At 39.7% G+C, this 22,863-nt stretch overlaps 1 protein-coding gene across 1 annotated transcript; it reads right to left on the bottom strand.

The window, feature by feature from the left end:
* Window positions 1-48: 48 nt before the first annotated feature.
* LOC142388629 (A disintegrin and metalloproteinase with thrombospondin motifs 8) lies at window positions 49-22,476 on the bottom strand. The gene is made up of 9 exons (XM_075474111.1): window positions 21,478-22,476; window positions 19,585-19,824; window positions 9,577-9,709; window positions 9,196-9,363; window positions 8,113-8,405; window positions 5,580-5,766; window positions 4,942-5,114; window positions 4,355-4,530; window positions 49-3,572 (listed from the first exon to the last, which is right to left on the bottom strand). Exons 1-9 carry the CDS (start codon window positions 22,213-22,215, stop codon window positions 2,828-2,830), a joined length of 2,853 nt encoding a protein of 950 aa, XP_075330226.1. The 5' UTR covers window positions 22,216-22,476; the 3' UTR covers window positions 49-2,827.
* Window positions 22,477-22,863: the final 387 nt, after the last annotated feature.

The following is a 22,863-nucleotide window of genomic DNA, read 5'->3' as shown; positions in this document are numbered from 1 at the left end:
TTATTAATATCTCCAACCTTCAACACTGAGTGATGAAATAACAAGCTATGAAAATATTTTCTATGCAATCTATAAAACTTAATAAAGAAAAATAATCAAAAATAAATAATCTGATAAACAAAAACTTCTCTGAATAAAGGAGGAAATAACCCTAAAAGAAAAGAGGAAAAAAAACAACATAAACTCCCTCTGCTAAGAGGAGGACCTATAACTATGAACTATAAACTCAAAAATACTCCCCAAGGAGGAAAACCTCCTTTGTACAAAACAAAACAAACTAAATGCACTCCTGAAAATTGGAAGCTCTACAAACTCTATGAAATGTTATCTATAACAAAAAATCCCTCCAAAAGGAGGCTATAAAACGTGAGACGAATCTATGAATATTTACAAACACAAAAAATCACTCACAAGGAGGCAAAAGAATTCTGACTTAAGAACTTTGAACAAGCAAGGCAAAGACAACTATGACTGTGGTGGCAGGTTTTGGGTGATCGACAGAATGAAACACTCAGGCACAAGACAAAGGGAGACGCTGACTATAAGACACATGAGGGCAATGGGAAACAGGTGGACACAATCAGGAATCAGGGAAGACAATTCGACTGGTGACACACGAGAAAGGGCAAGTTACCTGAAACGAGAGGAGAGTTAATCTTTCAAAATAAAAGAGGAAATAACAAAACAAGACATGGAGACCGGACAAAAACCCAACTTGACCTCACGTGACAAAAGCATTCCATAAGTCTGGCCATTTGGACAGTTTGAGTGTCCTACAATAATTTAAAAGCGTGCTCTGGAAAACTCACACGAAAACATCATTGGAATGTATGTGCCATTTTGGTGGGGTGGTTCCGACTAATTATGGAGAAAATGCTGACAGTAGAATGCACACAATCTCTTAAGTGATGAAACTTTGGTGTACAAACAGAAATGACAGACATGTTACATGGCATTTATACTGTTTTGGATGCCTAACCCTAACCGCATTTGTTTGTACAAATGTTGCACAGTGTTTCCTTTCAGTTGACATGGAGGATACCTTGCACAATAAAGGAACCATGTATTGACATAAATGTGTTTATTTGACCATTTTATAGACACAAAAAACTCAAAGACAGCGGCCTCTGCCCTGTTAATTACATATTCAAAGTAAAAACTTTACAAAAATAAATATCTTAAAAAGCTGTAATAATATAATAGCATGGTCCTTCACTGAAGGGATATCAGCTTAATGATCCATCTCTTTTATCTTATATTATACTGTAAATTAACAAAGGGAATGAAGAAATCAAATATACATACATGTGACAGAAAACAATTGTGAGTGTTTAAGTATGATGCATTAACAAAAAAGTCTGAAAATTAATGAAATTATAGTTACATTTCTTATACAACACTGATATATTTATCACTTAATCTAGTAAGAACACCTCAAAAGACACATTTATTGCATGGAAGATTATTTGCACCACTGTTCCTCTTAAATGCATTGTTTCACACTAAGGTAAAGGTTAGAAATAATTGGGCAGTTAGGTTTTTCTCAAGGGTCATGTTATTTTCTGACCAGTAACAATTAGAGTATCATTAGCTAGGCTGAAATATTTTTGCATAATGGGTAAAAATCTGATTTACAGATTCAAGACATGTAGCTTGATCCTGAAAGAATCTGCTGAAAAACTGGACATCATCTGGACACCGTGACATCATCCACAACTTTCTGAAGTGCTGAGTTCAGCATTTGATTGTTGTCATTTCGCCAGAAATACTTTGGAGCGGGCCCTAGCCTTTAGGGATAATTTTCTTTTTCTCACTGACTTTGTTTTTGATAGCATGACTGCATCCATCTTTGGAATATAGCGTATATGTAGGCTGCGGCATTTCAAAGTCAAATACACAGTCAGATATGGTGTCTGCAAATGGTTTACCCATTACTTAAAAGTTCTAAAGTTCAGAATAAAAACACTAAAAGCAATTCACACAAATCACATTTGTATGCCAGTAGAAAAGAGAAGCAATCCCACAAGAGCATTCTTTCAAGAGGCTTAAAATACATTCCTCAACAATAGGTAAATGGCTCGATCAAAGCTTTATGGGATATTGAGTTCTCTGGAGGACAATTGGAGGTATATTTACACTGTTCTAGTTTTCGACAGCAGGATTTATGCAAATGTTCCAGGCCCACTTTATGTGACTGCTAACTCTGGAAGACAAACTGCTGATCATGCCAAATGTCATCCAAAAAGTTAGTTTCTTTTTAAGTGAGACTAGAAAACTTGTCATTCTGGAGAAAGCATTCACCACAACACCACATTTTCAACTTGAATCTATACATAGCATCACATACACATCTTGAGGTAGATTTAAATAGTATCGAATTTCAATAGTGGTAGTCAAACATCAACAAAAGGTGACAAAAAGTTAATCAGGTAAGAGCCCTTAATGTCTCTTGATGCAACCGTCTGTTGAAATGGACAGATTTTGATATAATGGGCCAAACAACACAGACGCATAAAAGGCCCCCATCTTATCTACTGTGCATTACTACACTTAAAAAAGCACAAGTATAGTGATTACTGCCACATGAAATTTTGCAAGTCAAACAGATCTTTAAAAATCTAGGGGATATAAAACTGAATCAGTTTTTACTGGTATGTATGTCTGAGGCAACTTTTTGCATCTTTTTTTAAATTTTATTTTTTGTTCACTTAGTAGTTATTTTGTGTGATTTTTGTATTTACTTGTGCCCCTGGGCCTGTTCCTGGTGCATCCCATTCAGTAATTAAACCATGTACACTCAGAGCAAAAAGGGAAAGTTCACAGTTATTCATAAGCACTCCTGGTTGTTACATTCTCCAGAGATTGGCTCGGGGGTTTTGTCCGGATCACACTTCTCTGGCTCAACAGTCTTTCCAGTGTAGTCTATGCAGAAGACACTGCGGTGGCGCTCCCCCTGGCCACAAGTTCGTGAGCAGGCAGACCAAGGCCCCATCTGCCAAATGGGACATGGCAGATCCCCACATGGCCTAATGTCCATGGGCTTTAGCTCTTTGTCACACTGGCTGGAGAGGAAGCCCTCACTGTCTCTGCATTCAACGCTCCTCCTGGACCACCCAGACCCACAGCTCTTGGAGCACTCAGACCACTCTCCTAGCACCCAGTCCGGCACACCAAATGGACTGATCATATGTAAGGATGGGTATGAGTCCTTTTTCTCTTTGGATTTGTTTAATATCACATCTCTAGGAATGAAAAACGTATATTTGACCTTGGGGGAGTTGACGTCCCCTGCAGTGGCGAGGAGCTGAATGGTGATGTCCTCCTTAAGCTGTCTGAAGCTCTGGATCCTCTCTAGTGTGGTGGAGGAACCACTGTACTTTAGTACTGCACCCAGTACAGGAATGTCCTGCTCCACAGTAGATACAGAGAAGTTGCCATTGAGGATGTACGTGCCAGTCTCTCTCTTCACTGCCAGGTAGTACCCATCATGTTTGATTCCTCTGTGGCTGCGCTGTTTGATGTCAATGTTTGTGGCTCCAATGGGAATTGTGACAATGTCACTGTATCCATAGCTGTAGAGAAAACAAAAAACAGATTTAGATGATCTGCACTTGGCACACACTTTATTCTCTTGCTCGCGAAAGAGCGAGCTTAGCAGTTTTGGGATGATGGGATTTTTTTTATTTCTTCTGAAAAGACTACTGATAACTCTCTCCTGTTTGCATATTAACCACCAAGCTGAATGGACCTGGCTTAGCTTAAAGAGATTTTTCTTTTCTTTTTTTCCAAGTGGGGTTGTGTAAGGTACAATTAGTACTAGTATATGGCTGAGGTCAGTACATTTTCAGTTGGAAGAATCAAAAAAAATTCTTATTGACAGGAGAGCAAGTTTTTGCCATCTTAAACAACGCAAACCTAGAACAATATCATAGCTATTCGAGCGAAAGTTATATAGCAGATATTTACAAGGACCATGGACCATGTTTCAACATACTCCGGTTCAGTAACTCTGGTCAAAAAGTAAATAACTGTCCAATACAAAGGTGGAGCATTGTAGCATTTGCTCAAACCACGATAACATTTTTCAAAATATGACTGTTTTAGATGACAAGGGCTGGCTCTTCCGTTGTCACCATTTTGAGTGGCGCTTAACTTAGCTTGCTTTTAATAATATTTTTTTTAATTCTGCAAACTGAGCCTGCTGACCGTTGTCTATTTCAACACCCTCATCCCCCCACATTAAAATACTAAGTTGGAGAAAGCAGCAAGGATGGCTCTGTCCAAATTTCGGAATTAGTTCTGAGTGAAAATCAGTATAACAACACCAGTTAAACTACAAATCTGCTATTCTTACATTGCTTTGTTGTAGGAGCCTGTGATCTTTCTACAGCTTAGTCCATTTCCTCCACACACTCCACACTTATCCACTCTTTTGTTGGATCCAATAACCTGGTCACAGCCTGCTTTCACACACTGGCCTTGAACACACACTGATGTTGTATCAGGGCCACAGGTTGTCCCGTCAATCACCTGCAGGGACATAACAAGAATTTGTGCAGATGTCATCACAGGTGTGATGCTCATGAAAGTTGAACATATCATTTTTCATTTCTGATGCAGTGACTACAACTTTGGACTCAAGTATAGTTTTCTCAGTGGGTGGAGATCATGCTCAAATTTTGATCATGATTATAAACCCTCTAGTAAGAGGCCATGAGTAGGGACAGAACACTACTGAAACACCTAATGGGTGAAATTGCTTTCCTGAATTAAAGCATCAGATGTTTGTTTTTGCTATTTTTGCTGAGTCATGCATACAATACATATTTATAGATCATTGTACACAATATTGAATTTGTAATACATTAGCTGTATAGAAATTTACATCAGCAGGTTAAGACTAATGTGTATAAGCTGTTATATTGAGAGTGTAAACTGTACCTTGGATTCAAACACCTTAAATTCACTGCTGCCCCTGGCTCTACAGAACAGCTTACATCTGTCTCTGGGAGAAACACCAGAATACTTTGGAATCCACTGTTTGATGTTTCCATGGTGGTCCAAATAGTTGGGGCTGTTGTACCTCTCACACTGCTCTTCTCTGAAACTTTTACCTAAAGTTGAAAGACAGGAAAGAAGATAAATATAATCTGTTGAAACATTATACACTCAGACAATCTCATCAAGTCTACATTTATATTTCTATGACAATACTGCTGAGGAATAGATTATATTTGCAAGATATTGTGTACCAAGCTGATATTGCCCTAAAATATTTGTTATACCGGTCCGTAAAAATATTGTTTTACACGAAACGTTGGGGACCCCTGCTGTAGACCAATCATTAACACAGCTGACACAAAATTTTTGCAAACATGGTTATGGAAACCATGTGACCTGCCTGACACTAAGACTGGAATCAACACACTGAGCGACAATCTATCAGTGAATAAAAGCCATCATTAATTGCCATCACATACAGTTTTGAATACAACAAAGGTTATATAATATTTTCCTCTCCCTGTTCCTTTTAAAATTCAAAGTGAACTAAATGAAAGCTCTGTCTCACTGATTCTCACCTTCAGTGTTGTCACAAGACTGTGTGCTGCAGGACTGGTACTGAACCCTTTGTCCCTCACAGTACTTTCCCCCATTCTGAGGCAGAGGGTCAGTACATTCCCTATAGGAGAACTCCACTCCACCTCCACATGTCCTGGAACACTGCTGCCATGGTCCCCATGAACTCCAGACACCATCCACAACCACCTGTGGTAAAACACAGAAAAAACAAGACGGAGTCAATGAAGTTGGTCAGAGCACAGAACAAAAGACAATATCAGCTGTGAAGCCTAAACTACAGTCTTGGTTTCTGGGTTTGATGAAACTCAGTGCACTGAATATGTGTTGAAGCTCGGCACGCACCTGGTGTCTGCCTCTACCCACATTCCTGCCACGTGTGTCACTCACCACTAGTTGAGCCTGCCATGCTGTAACTTTGTATCACAGAATAGAAAGTGTATGCAAAGCATGCTGTAATCTGTACTCTGAGCACTTTCCTTTTCACACGCGTACTTCTACTAAAAAGTGCATACAACTGTTAACACTTATACAAAGTTAACACTTATACACGGCAGATGAAAGAATGTTTGTAATGGGTAGTCGGAAAAAAAACCGGCAGGGTAAAATGCATTTTACAATAATTAATGTGGATCATTGATTTTTCCATTTTGTTCCCTGAATAATTCACTTTTTTTTGCGATCTTGGCTTTCTTTCGTTCTTTACCTTCCTTTTCAAAGTCCAAGTAGATGTTCAGGAGTTGCCTACAAAATGACAGAGTTCTCTAAAGGGTGCACTACAATGCTCCTGTTTCCGTATGCCTCTCAAAAGGTTGAACAATAAAACAAGGGCAAAGAGTGGAACTGTGCACACAGCGATATTTTTCCAACCTAATGAAAAGTGGTTGATCAAACCTCTTATTTTATTAGGTGTAAGCTAATGAGCCGTGTCAATATACAAAATGTAAGTTACAAAGTTTGTTTGGTTAGTTACAGAAAAAGCTCTGTAAATGATCACCAAAAGATGCTGATCAGACCAGACAACTTCTGTAGCATCACATCTCATGAGTGTACTCAGCCCAGTCTCAGGCTAGAACCTGTTAAAACGATGTAAGTACAGCGCACAGGCGTAGGCTTGGGTCTGAGTTTTGGGCCTGAATAATGACGCGTTGGGTAACGTGGTGTTAGTGGCAGTAGTGATTTGTAATATCACCTGTTCACTCACGAGCAGAGTTAGTAATGAATAGGTGATGGGGGAAGCCTACTTTTTGCTGACCGCTTAACGCTTCAGTTTTGTTGATGTGAACGCTTAATGCTTGTGGATTACTGCTTGAATCTGGAATTTTTACGCTGTTTATGGATTATGGATTTCTATTAACTGATTCACTGATGGTTTTTTTAACGCTTGGATACTTGAAGATTTTATATGAAATAAATCAACCTTAAAGGGACACTATGTAATATATTAAGTCAATTATTAGCTCAAATCAACATATTCATTCATAAATTAGTCCTCTTTGGTGTAAAATTATCTCTGTCAACAATCTCAATTATCCTCCTGAGTGAAGAATAACTTGTCTGTATCTACATAGAGCGGGCAAGCTCTATGGAGGCTGCCATGTCCTTCCGGTCTATGAAAAACGACGAAGTGCCGTGAGGGACATAAAGCACTTCCAATCACGTTTTCTCCAACGCCAGGCCTGCAAGCGGAAATTACGTCATTTTGACGTCACGTTTGCACGCAGGTATAAACAGAGCCAGTCTACGCCATTAGACATTCTCTGGTATAAACCAGCCTGAACGGCCTGCACTTTTGTTCGCAGTGGAAGACCATAGTTATGCCACGCCACAGGAGAAGGGATCCTCGTCGCCAAAAAAGCGAAAAAGAGAATCTTGACAAATACCGCCTGCCGTAGTTCAACAAGTTGCAACGCACATTTGAAAACGCGAGGCGCTAGAGAGCAAATTCATTCGACTTTGCAAAATAAGATTGCACCACTAGATGGGGGAAGAAATTACACAGTGTCCCTTTAACTAGCGCGTCAGGCATTAATTTCCCCTATTCAGCTGCTCGGCCACTCGGAAGTTTGGCAAATAGTTGCCAAAATATACACCATACTAAACACAGCTTCAAAGGTAACAAAGTTGAATATCTTGCTATGTGATAATATTCACATTCAACATTTCACTACATCTATAAATAATATCTTAGATATTTGGCATATAACCATTGCAATGTCCACATTGCTTTCCTTGCTCTGTGATTATGTAAATGTTTTGGCACTGTTGATTTGGCAGGAAAAGAGTGACCAGAGTCTGAGACAGTTTTCCATAGTCCTGTTGCTTTTGTACTTAACTCTTGCCTCTGAATGTTATGGGTTAGGTGTTAAAAAAACATGGTTGGGGTAACAAAATATTAAATGGTTTAATGTCACATGTAAATTGCCCTACAAAACAAAACAACAACAAAACAAGCTAGGGATACATTGGCATCCTATAGTTTCTAATCATAGATTGTGGCACAATTGTTGGCACTTTGTTTCGGAGATGACTTACCAGCGGCTGCATCGGCTCGACTGTCAACTTGCATAGTCCATTGAGGCAAGTCTTGTTTGAGCTACAGGGGGTGCCATCTGCCCAGGGCAAGCTGCCGTTCTTGGTGGAACATTGTGAGGTGCCATCCTCTTGACACCACAGCTGACTGCAGATGTTGCTGTCTGAGGTGTTGGGGCAGTAGATGAACTCCTCTCCAAAAGTCTGCTGGCACTGTTGGTCTAGGCTGTACTTGGTGCCTGGGAGTTCTCTTGGTAGAGAAATAGCACTTTCTGGGACATCGAGTAGGCAGTCCCCTGTAGTTGCAGTACAAATCAACACTGTATTATGAACTGCTTTATGAAGTCGTGGGTTAGGGTTATAGAGACCATGGTCTCTGTTTCACTGTGGCAGTTGTAAATATGCTGCTCTTTGTATGGCATAGGACATAATTGAATAAATACTCAGGGAAATATCCTGGAATTATTCATGAACTTAAACTGATGCATTACACTTTAATAGGAAGATTAATGTTCAAAATATTTCAAAGATAATCTAAATCCGAATTTTTAATCATTCCTTTAATAATCAGTATGACATTCAATATGCTTTTGTCTGGAGTTGGCAATTTCAAAATGAACATTCTCAGCCACACAAGGTTTCATTGTACACATTTTCCAACAGATAAAGAACACATTCTTTGTTGCAAGCTGTTGCTTTTGGCTGCAGAGGTGGGGAGCAGGAAGACGTCCATACTATGACTCAGTGGAAAAGAAGGTTCAAATAATAATACAAGATGCACAACATGGGATGAGGGTGGGATCTATGAAGTCAAAGCGAAGGTAAAAAAAAAGAAAAGAAAAAAAGGAGTGAGGAGAACAGGATGTGGAAATCTAGTGTAACATAAACTGTCAATACAACCTATAATTTGAGCGAAGTGGCATTTTCAAGCAGGAAAGCAGTAATTCACATGGATCAGAACAACAGTACATTTTGTACATCTCTAAATCAGCTCGTATGATGAAGTCATTGTTTCATGGCAGATGTCCATCTTGTTGCTAGATTATGTTTTAACGCTCTGGGGCAATAATCTGAAATATTCCTCACCGTGCCCATTGTCAAAGAATTCAGTGATGTAGAGAGCACTGCAGGGAGACCAAGGTGTCGTTTTATTGAGGCTGACAAATAGAGGAGCCATCAGGTGATGTCCTCCCAGGTCCCCAAACAGCTTCTCACATGTCTTGGAGTCATCATGAGGCATACTCAACACGTGGCCTGCATGATAAGAGGTTGAAAGAACAAGAATATAGCATTTCAAAGTTTGAAGTTGCTCAAAAATGTGATCATGAATTATTTAAAAAGACTTCAAAACTTATAACAGAATTTTTCTGTTGTATTACTTGACACAATATACATTTCTAATCTTTTTTCAGAAATCCTAAATACACACACACAAACCAAATTAAATTACAGCAAGTATGACCTAACCAAGCTCGTGCGCAGCTGTGAAGGCAGCTTGCAGGCCGTTGTCCTCAATAACCGAGCAGCTTCTCTTGGGATCGCACATTGTCCCAACCTCGGCCACACCCAACGTGTCACAGCTCTTCTGTCCGCAAATGTCCTTTCATGCGTGCAAACACAGAAAAAACTCATTACTTTTTCAGCAACTGTGTTTCCCCACAACTGCATTGTGTATTTCTATCTTTGACTTCAGTGGAATGTGCCAAGTTTTACATTCACAGCATTATGTGTTCTGACCCTTCTTTGGGTTCACATTAAAAGGACAAGATGGGGCTAAGTATGTTGATGCTTTGTTCCACATAAATGTTGTTCCCATTGACAAGTGCCACATTCACTGCAGGTGCTGTATAAAGCTTGTAGTGGCAGTGCATGTCACCTGATACTGTGACATAAAATATAATATCAAAATAAAAAGTTAATGCTGTCTTGCTTGCTTGTGTTTATACTCATGAGTACCAAGTTTTTACTTTTTTTTGCCTTTGTGATGTAGTTAAAATATGTCTGTTTGAAATGTCAAATCAAACATTCTCAATATAAGGAAATAGGCTACTTTTATAATAAAATCAGTTTATATCTTTTGATAATGTGCTACTTCTCAATCCTTCTAGTTTATAACAACTGCAGAGGACCTCGCAGGCAGGGAATCACAGTAGAAAATACTTGGACAGTAGATTAGCAAGGCTACAGACTGTACAGACTATATAAGCTAAGGACTTGAAGTCTGATTGTTTTCAGAGACTTCAGAGATTTCAAAGAAATCCTCCATTATCCCACTGTTACTTGCCTTTGCTTATTTGCACTGACTTAACAGTTGCACCATAGCACAGTCACATTATTCAGTAAGTTCTTTCAAAAAGCATGCCAGCACTGCAGAATCAGATGAGTGAAAAAATGCTGGTGTTTAGGGCAGCATGTTTCACCAAACCAGTACCTCTTCACACACACACACACACACACACACACACACACACACACACACACACACATACGTTATGCATCCACTTTATCCTTCTATTCTACCCCTGTAACTTACAATCAACACTGAGGTACAGCGGAGGTAAAGGTGAGTTCCATTTTGAACAAGCTGTTTGAAAAGGGCTTCTGAGAAAATTACCCCCTTAACGCCTGAATTTATATAGCTGTATATAAAAAAAAAATGTTTTGTGTGTGTTTTAGCCTTTAGGTAGATGGTAAATAATGCTGAGATTATTAATTTCACTTTTTGCACAAAAAATAAATAGAATTTTTGGTATGTTGCAAATTTGCGACAACAGGCATCCTGGTCAATTTGGAGTCAACGGTTACTCCGGCTATGGTTTGTAGCATATATACGACAATAGGCGTTAAGGAGTTAAACTAGTTCTAAAAATATTTTACATCAGCAAACATTCTTCCTGTAAGTTAAGGTCAGCCCTGAACAGGTGCCACAATGATTGCACACTGATTGTGGATGATTGTGCATAATGTTTACTTTCAGTCAATATATCAACATGCACATAGTCTTGTTTCCGTTTGATTCAAAACGGTTAATAGGTGTGTAACAAAATATCCTTGTATGGCAGCCAGGAGTGGCCTGAGCCATTCAAACAGCAGTGACATGTTACTATTCCCGATATGCATTGCATACATCAAAGAAACAATACAGGATTTAAGTCACACACACATATCCATGATAATCCACAGTGGCATACAAAATGTCAATAAGAATCAGTATGTACTGGAGGAAAGTGGCATCTAATAGTGCAGCACAAGTGCCATACGATTAATGCCACCATTCAACAGAACAGCAGCATAAACCAAAACGACTCAGAATCAACACATGCTGCCAAAATAGAATCAGCTTAATCTCAGTCCTGCTGCTAAAACTGCATCAGGGCCATGGGACACAAAAGTTTCCACTGAAACTAAACTAGAGTGAATAGAAAGTGAATACTTGAATTGCATTCAAAGGATCTTAATCACATCAGTTCAGGATGAATTACTAGTAAGGACAGTTAGAGAAGTAGTCTCTCAGTTTGCCTCCAATTTTTAACAATAACTCTAACCTCCTCACAGTGTAATAACACACTGTCTAAAGTGTCTAATGCATGCCAAATCTATCATTGATATAGAGTATACATAAGGACAGTTTGCATAAAAACAGTCAGCAGTTTGCAATATCAAAAAGTTAGAGTGAGATGGTATTAGTTTGTTTGTAAAAATAAATGTTGGAAGTCCATTTGTGGGCCAGAGTGACTGTTATGTTAATCACATGGGAGAGCAAACCTGCTATCTACACATCTAAAACATATTCATTAAAAAAAAGTACTCTGCACATTGCAATGCAAAGCTGTAATGTGGGAAAATTTACAGTGTGGTGTATCTTTCCCCATCCTAGAAGACGTTTGGCTATGCAGGATGGAGACGGCTGCATCCATGACCTCGCCTCAACCTCCTCACTGAAAAAAACGCAAGGGTGTGATTCAAAAGACATCTGGACTTAGAGCTGCAGTTTAAACAGAACTCAGTATATTTGTACACCTTGTTCCACAACAGCAACAGTCACCCTGTAACATACAGATGGAAGCCTGTAGAGTCTGGGATGTAGCTCTTGGGTTTTTTGCAGTTTCTCTGAGCATTGCACAGACTGACCGCGGCATGAACTTGCTGGGACGTCCACTCCTTGGAAGATTGACGCTGTCTTGAATGTTTTCCAATTGTGAATAATCTTTCTAATTTTTCTCTGAATGATGGCCTCTAAATAATTTGGAAATTGCCTTATAACCCTTCCCAGATTGATGGGCAGCAACAATTGCTTCTCTTAGATCGCTGCAGATGTCTTTCCTCCCTGATAATGTGTTAACACACACCTGAATGCTCCAAACCAGCAAACTGACATAACTTCAGCTTTAATAGAGATGCTCACACTTACTGATGAAAGGTTAAGCAAGTGCATTCGATGAGCAGCATCTGGCTGCTACTCTTAAATCCTACAGAAACATTAGGGTGGACTCTTTCACATTTTCTCTTTATTTTGGCTGAGGTTTAGTTCCTTAAATAATCACATGGTGTAATATGTCATGTGTTGTTGATCATTTGGGAGAGTGTGATATCTACAAACCTTGTATGGATGAAATTATATTTTAAATTGCGTTCTGTTATGTAACACATTAGAACTGAAGAGGATGTTGTTGGTTTTTTGTCTAGGATGCTAAGGGCCTCTGTGTTGGTAAACACCATCTCAACCAGAGGTCTAGGGATGGAGTGAAGAGACAATCGGGGACAATCAGACTGTCCAATCAGAGAAATCTTATCCATATCCCTTGCAAGAACACAACGTCCAATTCAACTCTAGCTAACTGAGACATGGCTCAACAAAAACACAGCTAATGCAGTCCTGATTGAGTCTAGTCCACCTCACTTTAATTTTGTGTCTGAAACACAAGAAAACTAGAGGGGTGGGGGTGTTTGTGCCATGTTCAGGGACAATATACCCACCCACAAGTTGTCATTTAGGGTTTTTTCATCATTTGAGTGTGTGTCATTCAAAATGGAGATAAAACAATATTCCATACTTTGCATCACTATTTACAAACCACCACAGAATTTTTTTATTGATGATTTTACTGAATTACTTACAATTGTGTGCTCTGCTTTTGACTGTTTAGTCATAACAGGGGACTTGAATGTGAACATGGATGTAGCCCATAACAAGCAAGCTAAAGAACTCATTGCTGTCCTTGAAATGTTTGGTCTAACTCAGCATGTGACTGAGCCCACCCACAGCAGAGGGCACACTCTAGATGTGCTCATTTCAAAGGGTGTTGTTATTTCAAATGTGGATGTCGTTGATATTGCTTTATTTGATCATTTTTGTGTTTTTTCTTCGACCTTTCTGTTACACCCAAACCAGCAGTTGGGTCTGCAGTTGTTCAGGGAAGACTCATAAATGACAGAACAGGGACACAGTTTATGGAAATGATTAGCTTTGAGAACACCCCGTGTTCTAATGTTGATGATCTGTTGAACTCTTACACATCAAGTCTGAAATGTTTTGGATACCATTGCTCCTGTCAAGGTTAGAATGGTTAAAAGTAGGCAAAGGGAGCCATGGAGGAAAGAAGAGTTGGCCAGGGCACAGAAAAGGGAGTGCCGGAGAGCTGAACGGAAATGGCGCAAGTCAAAGCTCCAGGTTCATTATGAGATTTACAAAGAAAAGTTATGTGTGTTCAACCATACTTTGCGTAGAACAAGGGAGAGTTATTTTTCTGAAATCATCAAAAACTGCAGTAACAACTCTCGTGTCCTGTTTGCTACAGTAAACAGATTAACAAACCCTCCAGTTTCACTGCCTTTAGAACTAATTTCTACATCCAAGTGTAATGAGTTTGCAATATTCTTTAATGACAAAGTTCAAGGCATTAAAAATGCAATAATTTCCACAACACAAATAACTACTCTGCAGCCAGCTAGACACCTAGAGCTGACACATTTCACACCTGCCACTGACAAAACAACCGAAGAGATCATCTGCAGTCTGAGTTCATCAACGTGCTGCCTTGATGAATTTCCCACTAGATTTCTAAAGTCTGTGCTGAGCAGTTTATTACCACAACTCGCTCATCTAGTTAACATCTCACTCCAGACTGGAACATTTCCAAAGGCCTTAAAAACTGCTGTCATTAAGCCTCTTCTAAAGAAGAGCAATCTTGATGCCACAGTACTGAACAACTACCGGCCCATATCAAACCTGCCATTCTTAGGCAAAGTCCTAGAAAAAGTTGTATACCAACAGTTTAGTGACTTTCTCCTGTCTAACAATGCTTTTGATAGTTTCCAATCAGGCTTTAGGCCCCACCACAGCACTGAGACAGCTCTGATCAAGGTGACAAACGATATCCGCCTGAACACAGATACAAGGAAAGTCTCAGTCTTAGTTCTGTTGGACTTGAGTGCTGCCTTTGACACAGTTGATCATGCAATCTTATTACAGAGGTTGGAAGACTGGGTGGGAATCTCTGGTAGTGCTTTAAACTCGTTAAAGTCCTATCTCGAGGACAGGAAATATTTTGTTGAAATTGGTAACTGTGTCTCAGACCCAATGGCTATGACCTGTGGGGTTCCCCAGGGGTCAATCCTGGGACCCCTATTGTTCAATCTGTACATGCTTCCATTAGGCGAGCTAATACGCAGCTATAATGTGTCCTACCACAACTATGCAGATGACACTCAGATCTACGTGTCACTGACGGCAGGAGAACACGGGCCTGTAGATACACTGTGTCGCTGCATCGAACAGATCAGTGTGTGGATGCAAAACAATTTTCTCCAGCTAAACTCAGACAAAACTGAAATCATTGTCTGTGGCCCACAGAAACAAAGAGAAAGTGTTATCAGTCACCTTGAGACTCTCTCTCTCAAACCTAGTAATTAAGTTAGAAATCTTGGGGTAATATTGGACTCAGACCTGAACTTTAACAGCCACGTTAAATCAATAACATCATCAGCTTTTTACCATCTGAAAAACATTGCCAGAATCAAAGGAATATTGTCTAAACCAGACTTAGAAAGACTGATCCATGCGTTTGTCTCCAGCAGGTTAGACTACTAATGTAACGGCCTGCTCACTGGCCTCTCTAACGGGCTGTAAGACAGCTGCAGTACATCCAGAACGCTGCTGCTCGAGTCCTGACTAAAACCAGGAAATACGACCATATTAGTTGAGTGCTTGGCCTCTGCACTGGCTTCCTGTCACTCAGAGAATAGACCTTAAAACAGCTCTGCTTGTGTACAAGTCTCTTCATGGTCTAGCACCAAAGACTCTAAAAACCTCAGGGAGGGGTCTCCTGCTGGTGCCCAGAGTCAGGACTAAACAAGGTGAGGCTGCATTTCAGTTTTATGCTCCTAAAATCTGGAACAGTCTTCCAGAAGATGTGAGACAGGCCTCAACTCTGACAATGTTCAAATCCAGCCTGAAAACAGTTCTATTTAGCTGTGCATATGACAACTGAAAGTATTTTATTTGTACTCTTCGCTTTTAATTTAATTGATTAATGATTATTTTTTATGTTTTTTTTAATGATTTTATTTGCCTTCTTGAGATTTTATGTAAAGCACTTTGAATTGCCTCGTGTACGAATTGTGCTCTAAAAAATAAACTTGCCTTGCCTTTTTCACATGTTGATGGAGTTCAAAGCACATGCCTTCAAAGTAGCACACTTAAAAATAGTGCAGGATGACTTAAAAGCACACAGCACAGGACCACAAAAATGAGAGAAAAATGTTTCCACTATATGTAAATAAATGTAATTTTGGGGTTTAACCAGGGCCAGCAGCAGTCACATAAGTATTTTTTTAAGACTGTGAGCTGAATAGCACACATTTCTAACCTTAAACCAGACATGCATTCAAGCCGTGACTCTTTTAAATGTCTTCATCATGGCAGTACTGATTTGTGGTAGCACTAAAAATAGCTCATCCACAAGGAGCCCCCTGTCCTCTACATTTCAAAACACATTTGAGCAGAAATGGAAAAACAAACATAAACTGCAATTAGACAGTTTTATGCGTGAAGGACTGCTTCCCCTTGATTGAAAGCTACATGTTCATTCCCAGACAACAAAAGCCCACGAGTTCCATTCATAATTTCCTTGCTCCAGGGTCACAATTACATGCTAATGTCATACACTAGGCAGATAAATGCCATGCCAAGCCTGTCATCAAATCAAGCCACAAACCAGAGCTCCTAGTAATAAAAGCTTGATAATAGAAAAGTTACTCGCCTAATGTATTGTCAGATAACACCTTGTCAGCATGCACATACCAGATGGAAGACAGCAGCCAAACACAGCAGAACAGGCCAATCACAACTCAAACCCTCAGGACTTATGAACCTATTTCCTATCGAAGCATCCATAAAGCACAGTTTGTTTGCTTTGTGTTGACATTCCCCCTGCTTGGAAAGGATTACAGTTTTTCCATTTCTATAATATGTTTTCCGCATCCTCAGTAGACCCGACGAGCTAGAAAAACTTTCCTCTCTAGCCAAACCTTTTTTCATATTTTCTTTTTCAAATCCCACGCTGAAGTTGCCCAAAACAGGCATGCCAGTAAGTGCTGAAAAGTAAGGGACTCCCCCACATTAACATCACCAAAATCCACCAGTGTTACTGCATGACACTTGTAGATAATTGCTGTGTGGTTGAGTGTGCTGCCTAAGGAACCACATTAAATACCACAGCTGCACTGGGACTGAATTCCAGCAAGGCTTATTTCATTACTCATCCTTTCTCAGTTACTCCATTCTGAAAAAATGTTTACGACTATTATGTGTGAGAGGGCCATCCAATCTAATGATAAACTGTAAAGCCATAACTTTGTTGCATGCGTCTAATTGTTTACCAAATCGTCATTTATAGAAAAGCTTCTATCATGAATATTGTCTCTAATGAAGCATGCGGTGGTAAGATATTTTGTTATGATATTTAATCATTTTGAATGGTGTGTTAGATTATTATTATTATTTAATTTCTGGAATGTCAACACTTGGATAAGCATCAACATACGCCATCAACTGAGCAATGAGCATGAGACTTGTGTTTCTCAGGCCATATTTCTCATCCATTTTTTAGTACTGTGAGAAATAAATTCCCAATTGATGCAGCACAGAAATATAAGACTGACACCACACTTACAGAGAGGAATCCTCTCTCAGCTTCTCATTTCTTTCTTTTAAATTCATGGTACTTTTTTAAAAGTTGTTACACTTTGATAATTACTAAGTGAGAACTGAAAATTGCTACCTTCAGATTACCCAAATATGTTCTTGATTTTATCTAAACTGATTTGTCGGGCTACACGGTGGCGTGGTAGTTGGCACTAACACCTCACACGCAGAAAGTTAGAGTCTCAGCTCTGGCCTTTCTGTGTGAACTTTGCATATTCTCTCCATGTATACATAGGTTCTTTGTGGGTACTCCAGCTTCCTCCAACATTCCAAAAACATGCATGTTAGGTGGCCTGTTGACTCTAATGTACATTGATCTGGGGCTGCTGTAGCTCAAGAAGAAGAGCAGTCATCAACGTTTCCTTGGGCAAGACACTGAACCCACTGCCTCCATTGTGTAAATGTGTGTGAAAAACACTGTGTAGTCTTTAACATTGTAAAGAATGAGTGATGCTGTATGAGTGTGTGTGTGTGAATAGGTGAATTAGCTAGTAGTGTGAAAGCGTTTTGAGTGGTTAACGAGACTAGAAAAGCACTATATAAGTACAGTTAATTTACTGTAGGATTGATTGTGAGCATGCATGGGTGTTAGTCTTGTTTGTCTTTGTCCATGTTGTACCCCCCCCTGTCACCCAATGGTTGCAACCCTGAATAGGATGAGGCAGGAATGGAAAAATGGATGGATGGATAAACTGATTAGCCAAACCTGACCATAGTCTAGTTCCCTGAAACATATCTAGCCCTGCCTTTACCACAAATAAGCAGCGGTAATTCACAGAATCTCTGACCACTTTCCAGAACTAAGCCTGTTCGAGGCTCATTCTCAAAGAACTGGAGATACATACAGTTACAGAAGAAACAGGCATTTCAGCCACTAGACCTGCAAGAAAATCTCTGAGTGCAAGCTTAACTTGAAGTTTCATCAACAAATATTATAACCAGTGTTTTCTGTTGCTAAAAACTTCTCTGCACAAAATCTAGAATGCTACTGCTTATTTAAACTAAATTTCCTGTTTCCAATAGTGTAATTCTGGCCCACGTAAAATTGCAGAACATTTCACCAATTGTAACAATAAGGTCTACGTCATAAGCATAAGACCACTTAATTGATTTTCCAAAGCTTTTAACTGCAAAGCTGTTTCTCAGTAAATTACCTCTTTGTCATAAAAATAGTCCAGCTGTTATCACATGATCCAAGTACAGAGTTTAAATTACATAACGACAGAAGGTCTTCTATGAGCATAGATAAACCCTGACTTTGTTTAAAGATGGTGTTTTTGACTTCTTCAGCTTTCCCCTATTTATCATTCAGTAACCTCATGTCTCGAAGAGACGGTGTTTTTGTTTTCTTCATCACTACTGTATTATGTAGGTTACTTGCAAAATAAAACAAGTATGAGCTCATGCTCCATTACATGTTACACATAATTTGTTAAATGTAATGGAGCACTCCTTTACACTGGATAGAGGGCTGAGAGACAGTTTTTGTTCCTCCAAACTGCATCAAAATATCATACAAATGTTTCACAATTACAATCCTGGACAATACCTAAACAAAACACTTTCGACCCCTGACCCTGCTTTGGTCAGACAGTAGCTACAGCAGGTCTTGTGTAAAGCACATTGAGTTGCCTGTGGTATGAAATGCGCTATATAAATAAAGATGCCTTGCCTTTCCTTGGGATGTGACCAAACACAATGGAAGGACACAGATTGGAAGGACGGCACATTGGAGGTAGAGAAATAAAAATGTCTATATGAAAAATTGTAGGAATGCCCCTAACCATTACCAGGCTGTGTGTCGGGCTTTCCATGCCGAGAGCAGGGAGCTCTGCACATTTCTGGAACAGATCAATATCTTTAAGATCAATAAATCATTTTTTACACAAATGATTACATGATTATTGTTATAACCAAAATGTGTTGTTATGGTCAGAATGAATTATTTTGTATATTTTTGTCAGCTTCACTAAGTGCAGAATTTCTACAAATCCAAGCAAAACAAGCTTGATGGGACAACCAAGCAACCTCAGCAGAGGAAAACTACAAAAAGTGGTTGAAAGCTCCAAAAGAGACAGAAAGTGGACTTCAAATTATGCTATTACTATTGTAGTCACCTCACCAAAATGAAGACTTAAACTTTCATCTTGAAGTTTGAGCAAAGTTTGAGCAAATTTCATCAATGTTTAAAATCTTATGCAGATGAAAATACGTTTTGTCACAGAGTAGCACACAAAAACACAACTAGAGTTGTTGTGTCTGATCCTCACCTCTCTGGTGAACATCATGGCAGTGTCATAGTGCTCTGGATGTCTCTGACTCTGTGGGTTGAAGAGCTGCTGCCAAGAGCAGAAGTTCCGCAGAGCCATGCCTCCGTTGCTGGAGACCTCCGGTCCAACTTCCTCATCCTCCACCACCAACATTTTCACCACCACAATGCTCACTGAGTTCTTTATGCTGTGGTGCTTGTACAGTTGTGCTGCCATTGAAATGAGGGTAAGAATGTAGTGCTGAAGGGGGGAAAAAAAGGATATTTAAAAAACAATCAATGTGTGACTATTGTGGGTCACAATGGTATCTTTCAGAACTAAGAAATAGTATTGAAGTTGCTCTTATTCCAGCTCTTACGACTGTTATTGCATTTCAGAATTATTGCATGCATGGAGTAATATTGCCATTTTCTATCTTGCAGTTTCTTGCCAATAGAATATTCTAAAAGGATCTAAATGTATAATTTGGGCTGTGTCACACATCCTTATAATTACAAAAATGAATTACAAAATCACCACTGTGTAGGTACAAAATATTTTTTCAAATGCCACGTTTAAACAAAAATATTTGTTATATACGTAAGGTACTGCCAGCCACTGATATACTATAAGACATTTGTAAGGCACAGAAAAACTATCTCTCAATTTGGAGCAGTTTGGTGCATTTGTCTAGAAATTCCACTTAACATCATTAGTTAAAAGCATGGGAGATGATGCTATTTCATTCTGGTATGTGATATAAACTGTCATTGATATTATCATATATATTTATGATTTGTGTCTCTGTTGTTGTAGGAGAGGAACCTGAAGTATCCTGATCTCAACAGAATGTTGTCATTATCAGGGAATAGGAGTGTACATGGAATGGAGTATATAAGACTGATTATATAAGTCAGACAATGGTGTTGGAACACTTCACTTCATAAGCTTTAAAATGGCAATAATAGCTTGATAAGTTTATATGCATTCTCACCTAATGCCTAAAGAATGTTTCATGAAATTGGTGGAATTATTGTTTGTTCATTAGTTGCAATCGTGTGATGTTAGTAGGGATAGGTAGAGACTTCCACAGCACGGTTTTAAATCATAGTGTGTGTGAGGAAATTTGTCATGTGTATCCTCAGTTTTTCTTGGGTGAAATGATATTTCCACAGAGAAACTTTTTCCGTATACACATAACACACACCCATGGAGCCATGTTGAGATGTGCCTGAAATCTGAAGTATTTATGATTAATAATGAAAATCCAATATGAACCCAGTTTATCAGTTTTTATCAGCCCAAGTCCTACTTGGCTGCTGAGGAGTGTTGTAAATACAAACAGAGTGGCTGAAAGACTGTGCCAGGATCATGAGTTCTGCTTTGATTAAGAAAGTCTGGGACTGATCTGTTTAGCTGGAAGAGTGGCAAGGGAATGATGTAAAAAACATTTTTCTTTAAATCGCTTTGAACATTGGGATGATGTCTTCTGTGGTAGACCAGGAGAGGGTCATTTTAAAGATTGTATAACTCTCAGTAAAGACAACACTGAATAAATTGTAATAGCTATGAATCTTCAAGGCTGATGTTGAAGCTATGCTGCCAAATCCTGACGGAGTTCTGAGGAATGTGGCTCATCATTTTTTGCATTTCTCTGCCTGACCTCTTTCTCAGTTTATGGAAAACAGCGAGGCCATTGATTTCCTCCCTCTTCACTACCAAAACATGTTTTATGAAGCAACAGAGAAAACAAAACGATGTCACTGTACTCTGTAGCCCTTCAATTCATACTTATCAGGCAGATTGGGTATGTGAACGGCAAGGGATGACGTTTTCTATGTGGACGTCTGAAATGCGAAATGAACGCTTTGATTAAATGTGAGTGTAGGAGAGGGTGAGATTATGCTGTCTGACCTTTATTTCATCACCATAGAAGTGGGTCATGGTTGTGTCTGCTACAGCCAGGGTTTCTATGAACCGTGGCGCAGAAACAAAACGTCTCCGGCGAAGTTCCCTCTGTGCGTCACTGTCGCCGTGCGTAAGACTTTCCTTACTGTGCTTCTCAGGTCGGCTCCCCTCTGCCGCGTAATCAAAAAGTCGGACTCCACGGTTCTGGGTGAATTTCCTCCTCTTGATGACATGCAGCTGCTCGACACTGTCTGGTCCTAGACTTCCGCGGAGTTTGGGCTCAATTAAATATTCTTTCCCGTCCGTAATGAAGGAGCCAAAGATGCCGGAGCACAAACTGACAGCCACGACCGAATTTTGATCATGATCTACGTTCCCAGAGTAGAAGCAGCTCCTCAGCTGTCTTTCACTATCCTCTGTTTGGTTAATGAATGTCTGTAGATCCGCGTGCAGGACATTATGGGCTCCTGAGCTGCTGCGCAAATCACCAACATCTCTGGCTCTTATGCGTTGTATGGTGAAGGAAGGCGCAATAAAGCTGGTGTCTGGTATGAGGTTTAGAGTCATATCCTTACCGAACGCTTTAAGGTTGAACCTAGGATGCTCCTCGCTCCTTTTCCAAAAACGGCCACTGATCCTTCCGTTTATACGAATAGGTACAACATCCTCTAATTCAAATGAAATGGCACGAACCGCGTTGACAAAGCATAGGAGTAAAAGGACAAACCATACAGTGGTACACATCTTCTCCAATGAAACCTGCACTAAATAGTGGTTAAAAAATAACAATAAATGAAAGCTCGACAAGAACTGACCTTTATCTCTATGAACTGTTGCGCACTCTCCAATTCATATAATTTACTATGAAAATCTCCCAGCAATGGAAAGTCAGTCTTTGTCAAAATATTTCTATTATTTAGTATCAGTCTGTCTGAGTTGTCCCTAACAAAGCTCAGTCTTGTTGTACCACAAACCAGCACCGCAGCCGTCTGGATACATCGAGGGTATTTATACGTTTTGCTCTTCCCTGGACATGAGGGGGTTTTATTTTTTACATCCTCACTTGCTGGAAATCCTCCTCCCACTCGCACTTCACGAGAAGTGCGCGGATAAAAGGGATCCAATAAGAATAGGTCAACACTCCCCCCTTCTGAAAATGCTTGACAACCGCGCGCCTATTATTAACTCTGCGTGCAATGTGGCAGCGGCTGGACATCTATTCTATACATAGGTGGAAGTCCGCCACTCGAGTTATTTCGGAGCTGTGTGTGTGTGTGTCTGACAGGCCCCCATAGTGCCCATAACCCCCCCCCCCCCCCCTCCCAAGGCTGATCTGTTTTATCTCTTTCACAAAAGACCACCGCTGGAAGTTGAAGGGCACGGTGTCTTGGA

Source organism: Odontesthes bonariensis, chromosome 9 (genome assembly GCF_027942865.1).
Source record: "Odontesthes bonariensis isolate fOdoBon6 chromosome 9, fOdoBon6.hap1, whole genome shotgun sequence".
Classification (NCBI taxonomy): Eukaryota; Metazoa; Chordata; class Actinopteri; order Atheriniformes; family Atherinopsidae; genus Odontesthes; species Odontesthes bonariensis.
The sequence above is the reverse complement of the archived record's forward strand: the minus strand, read 5'-3'. Positions and strand labels throughout refer to the sequence as shown.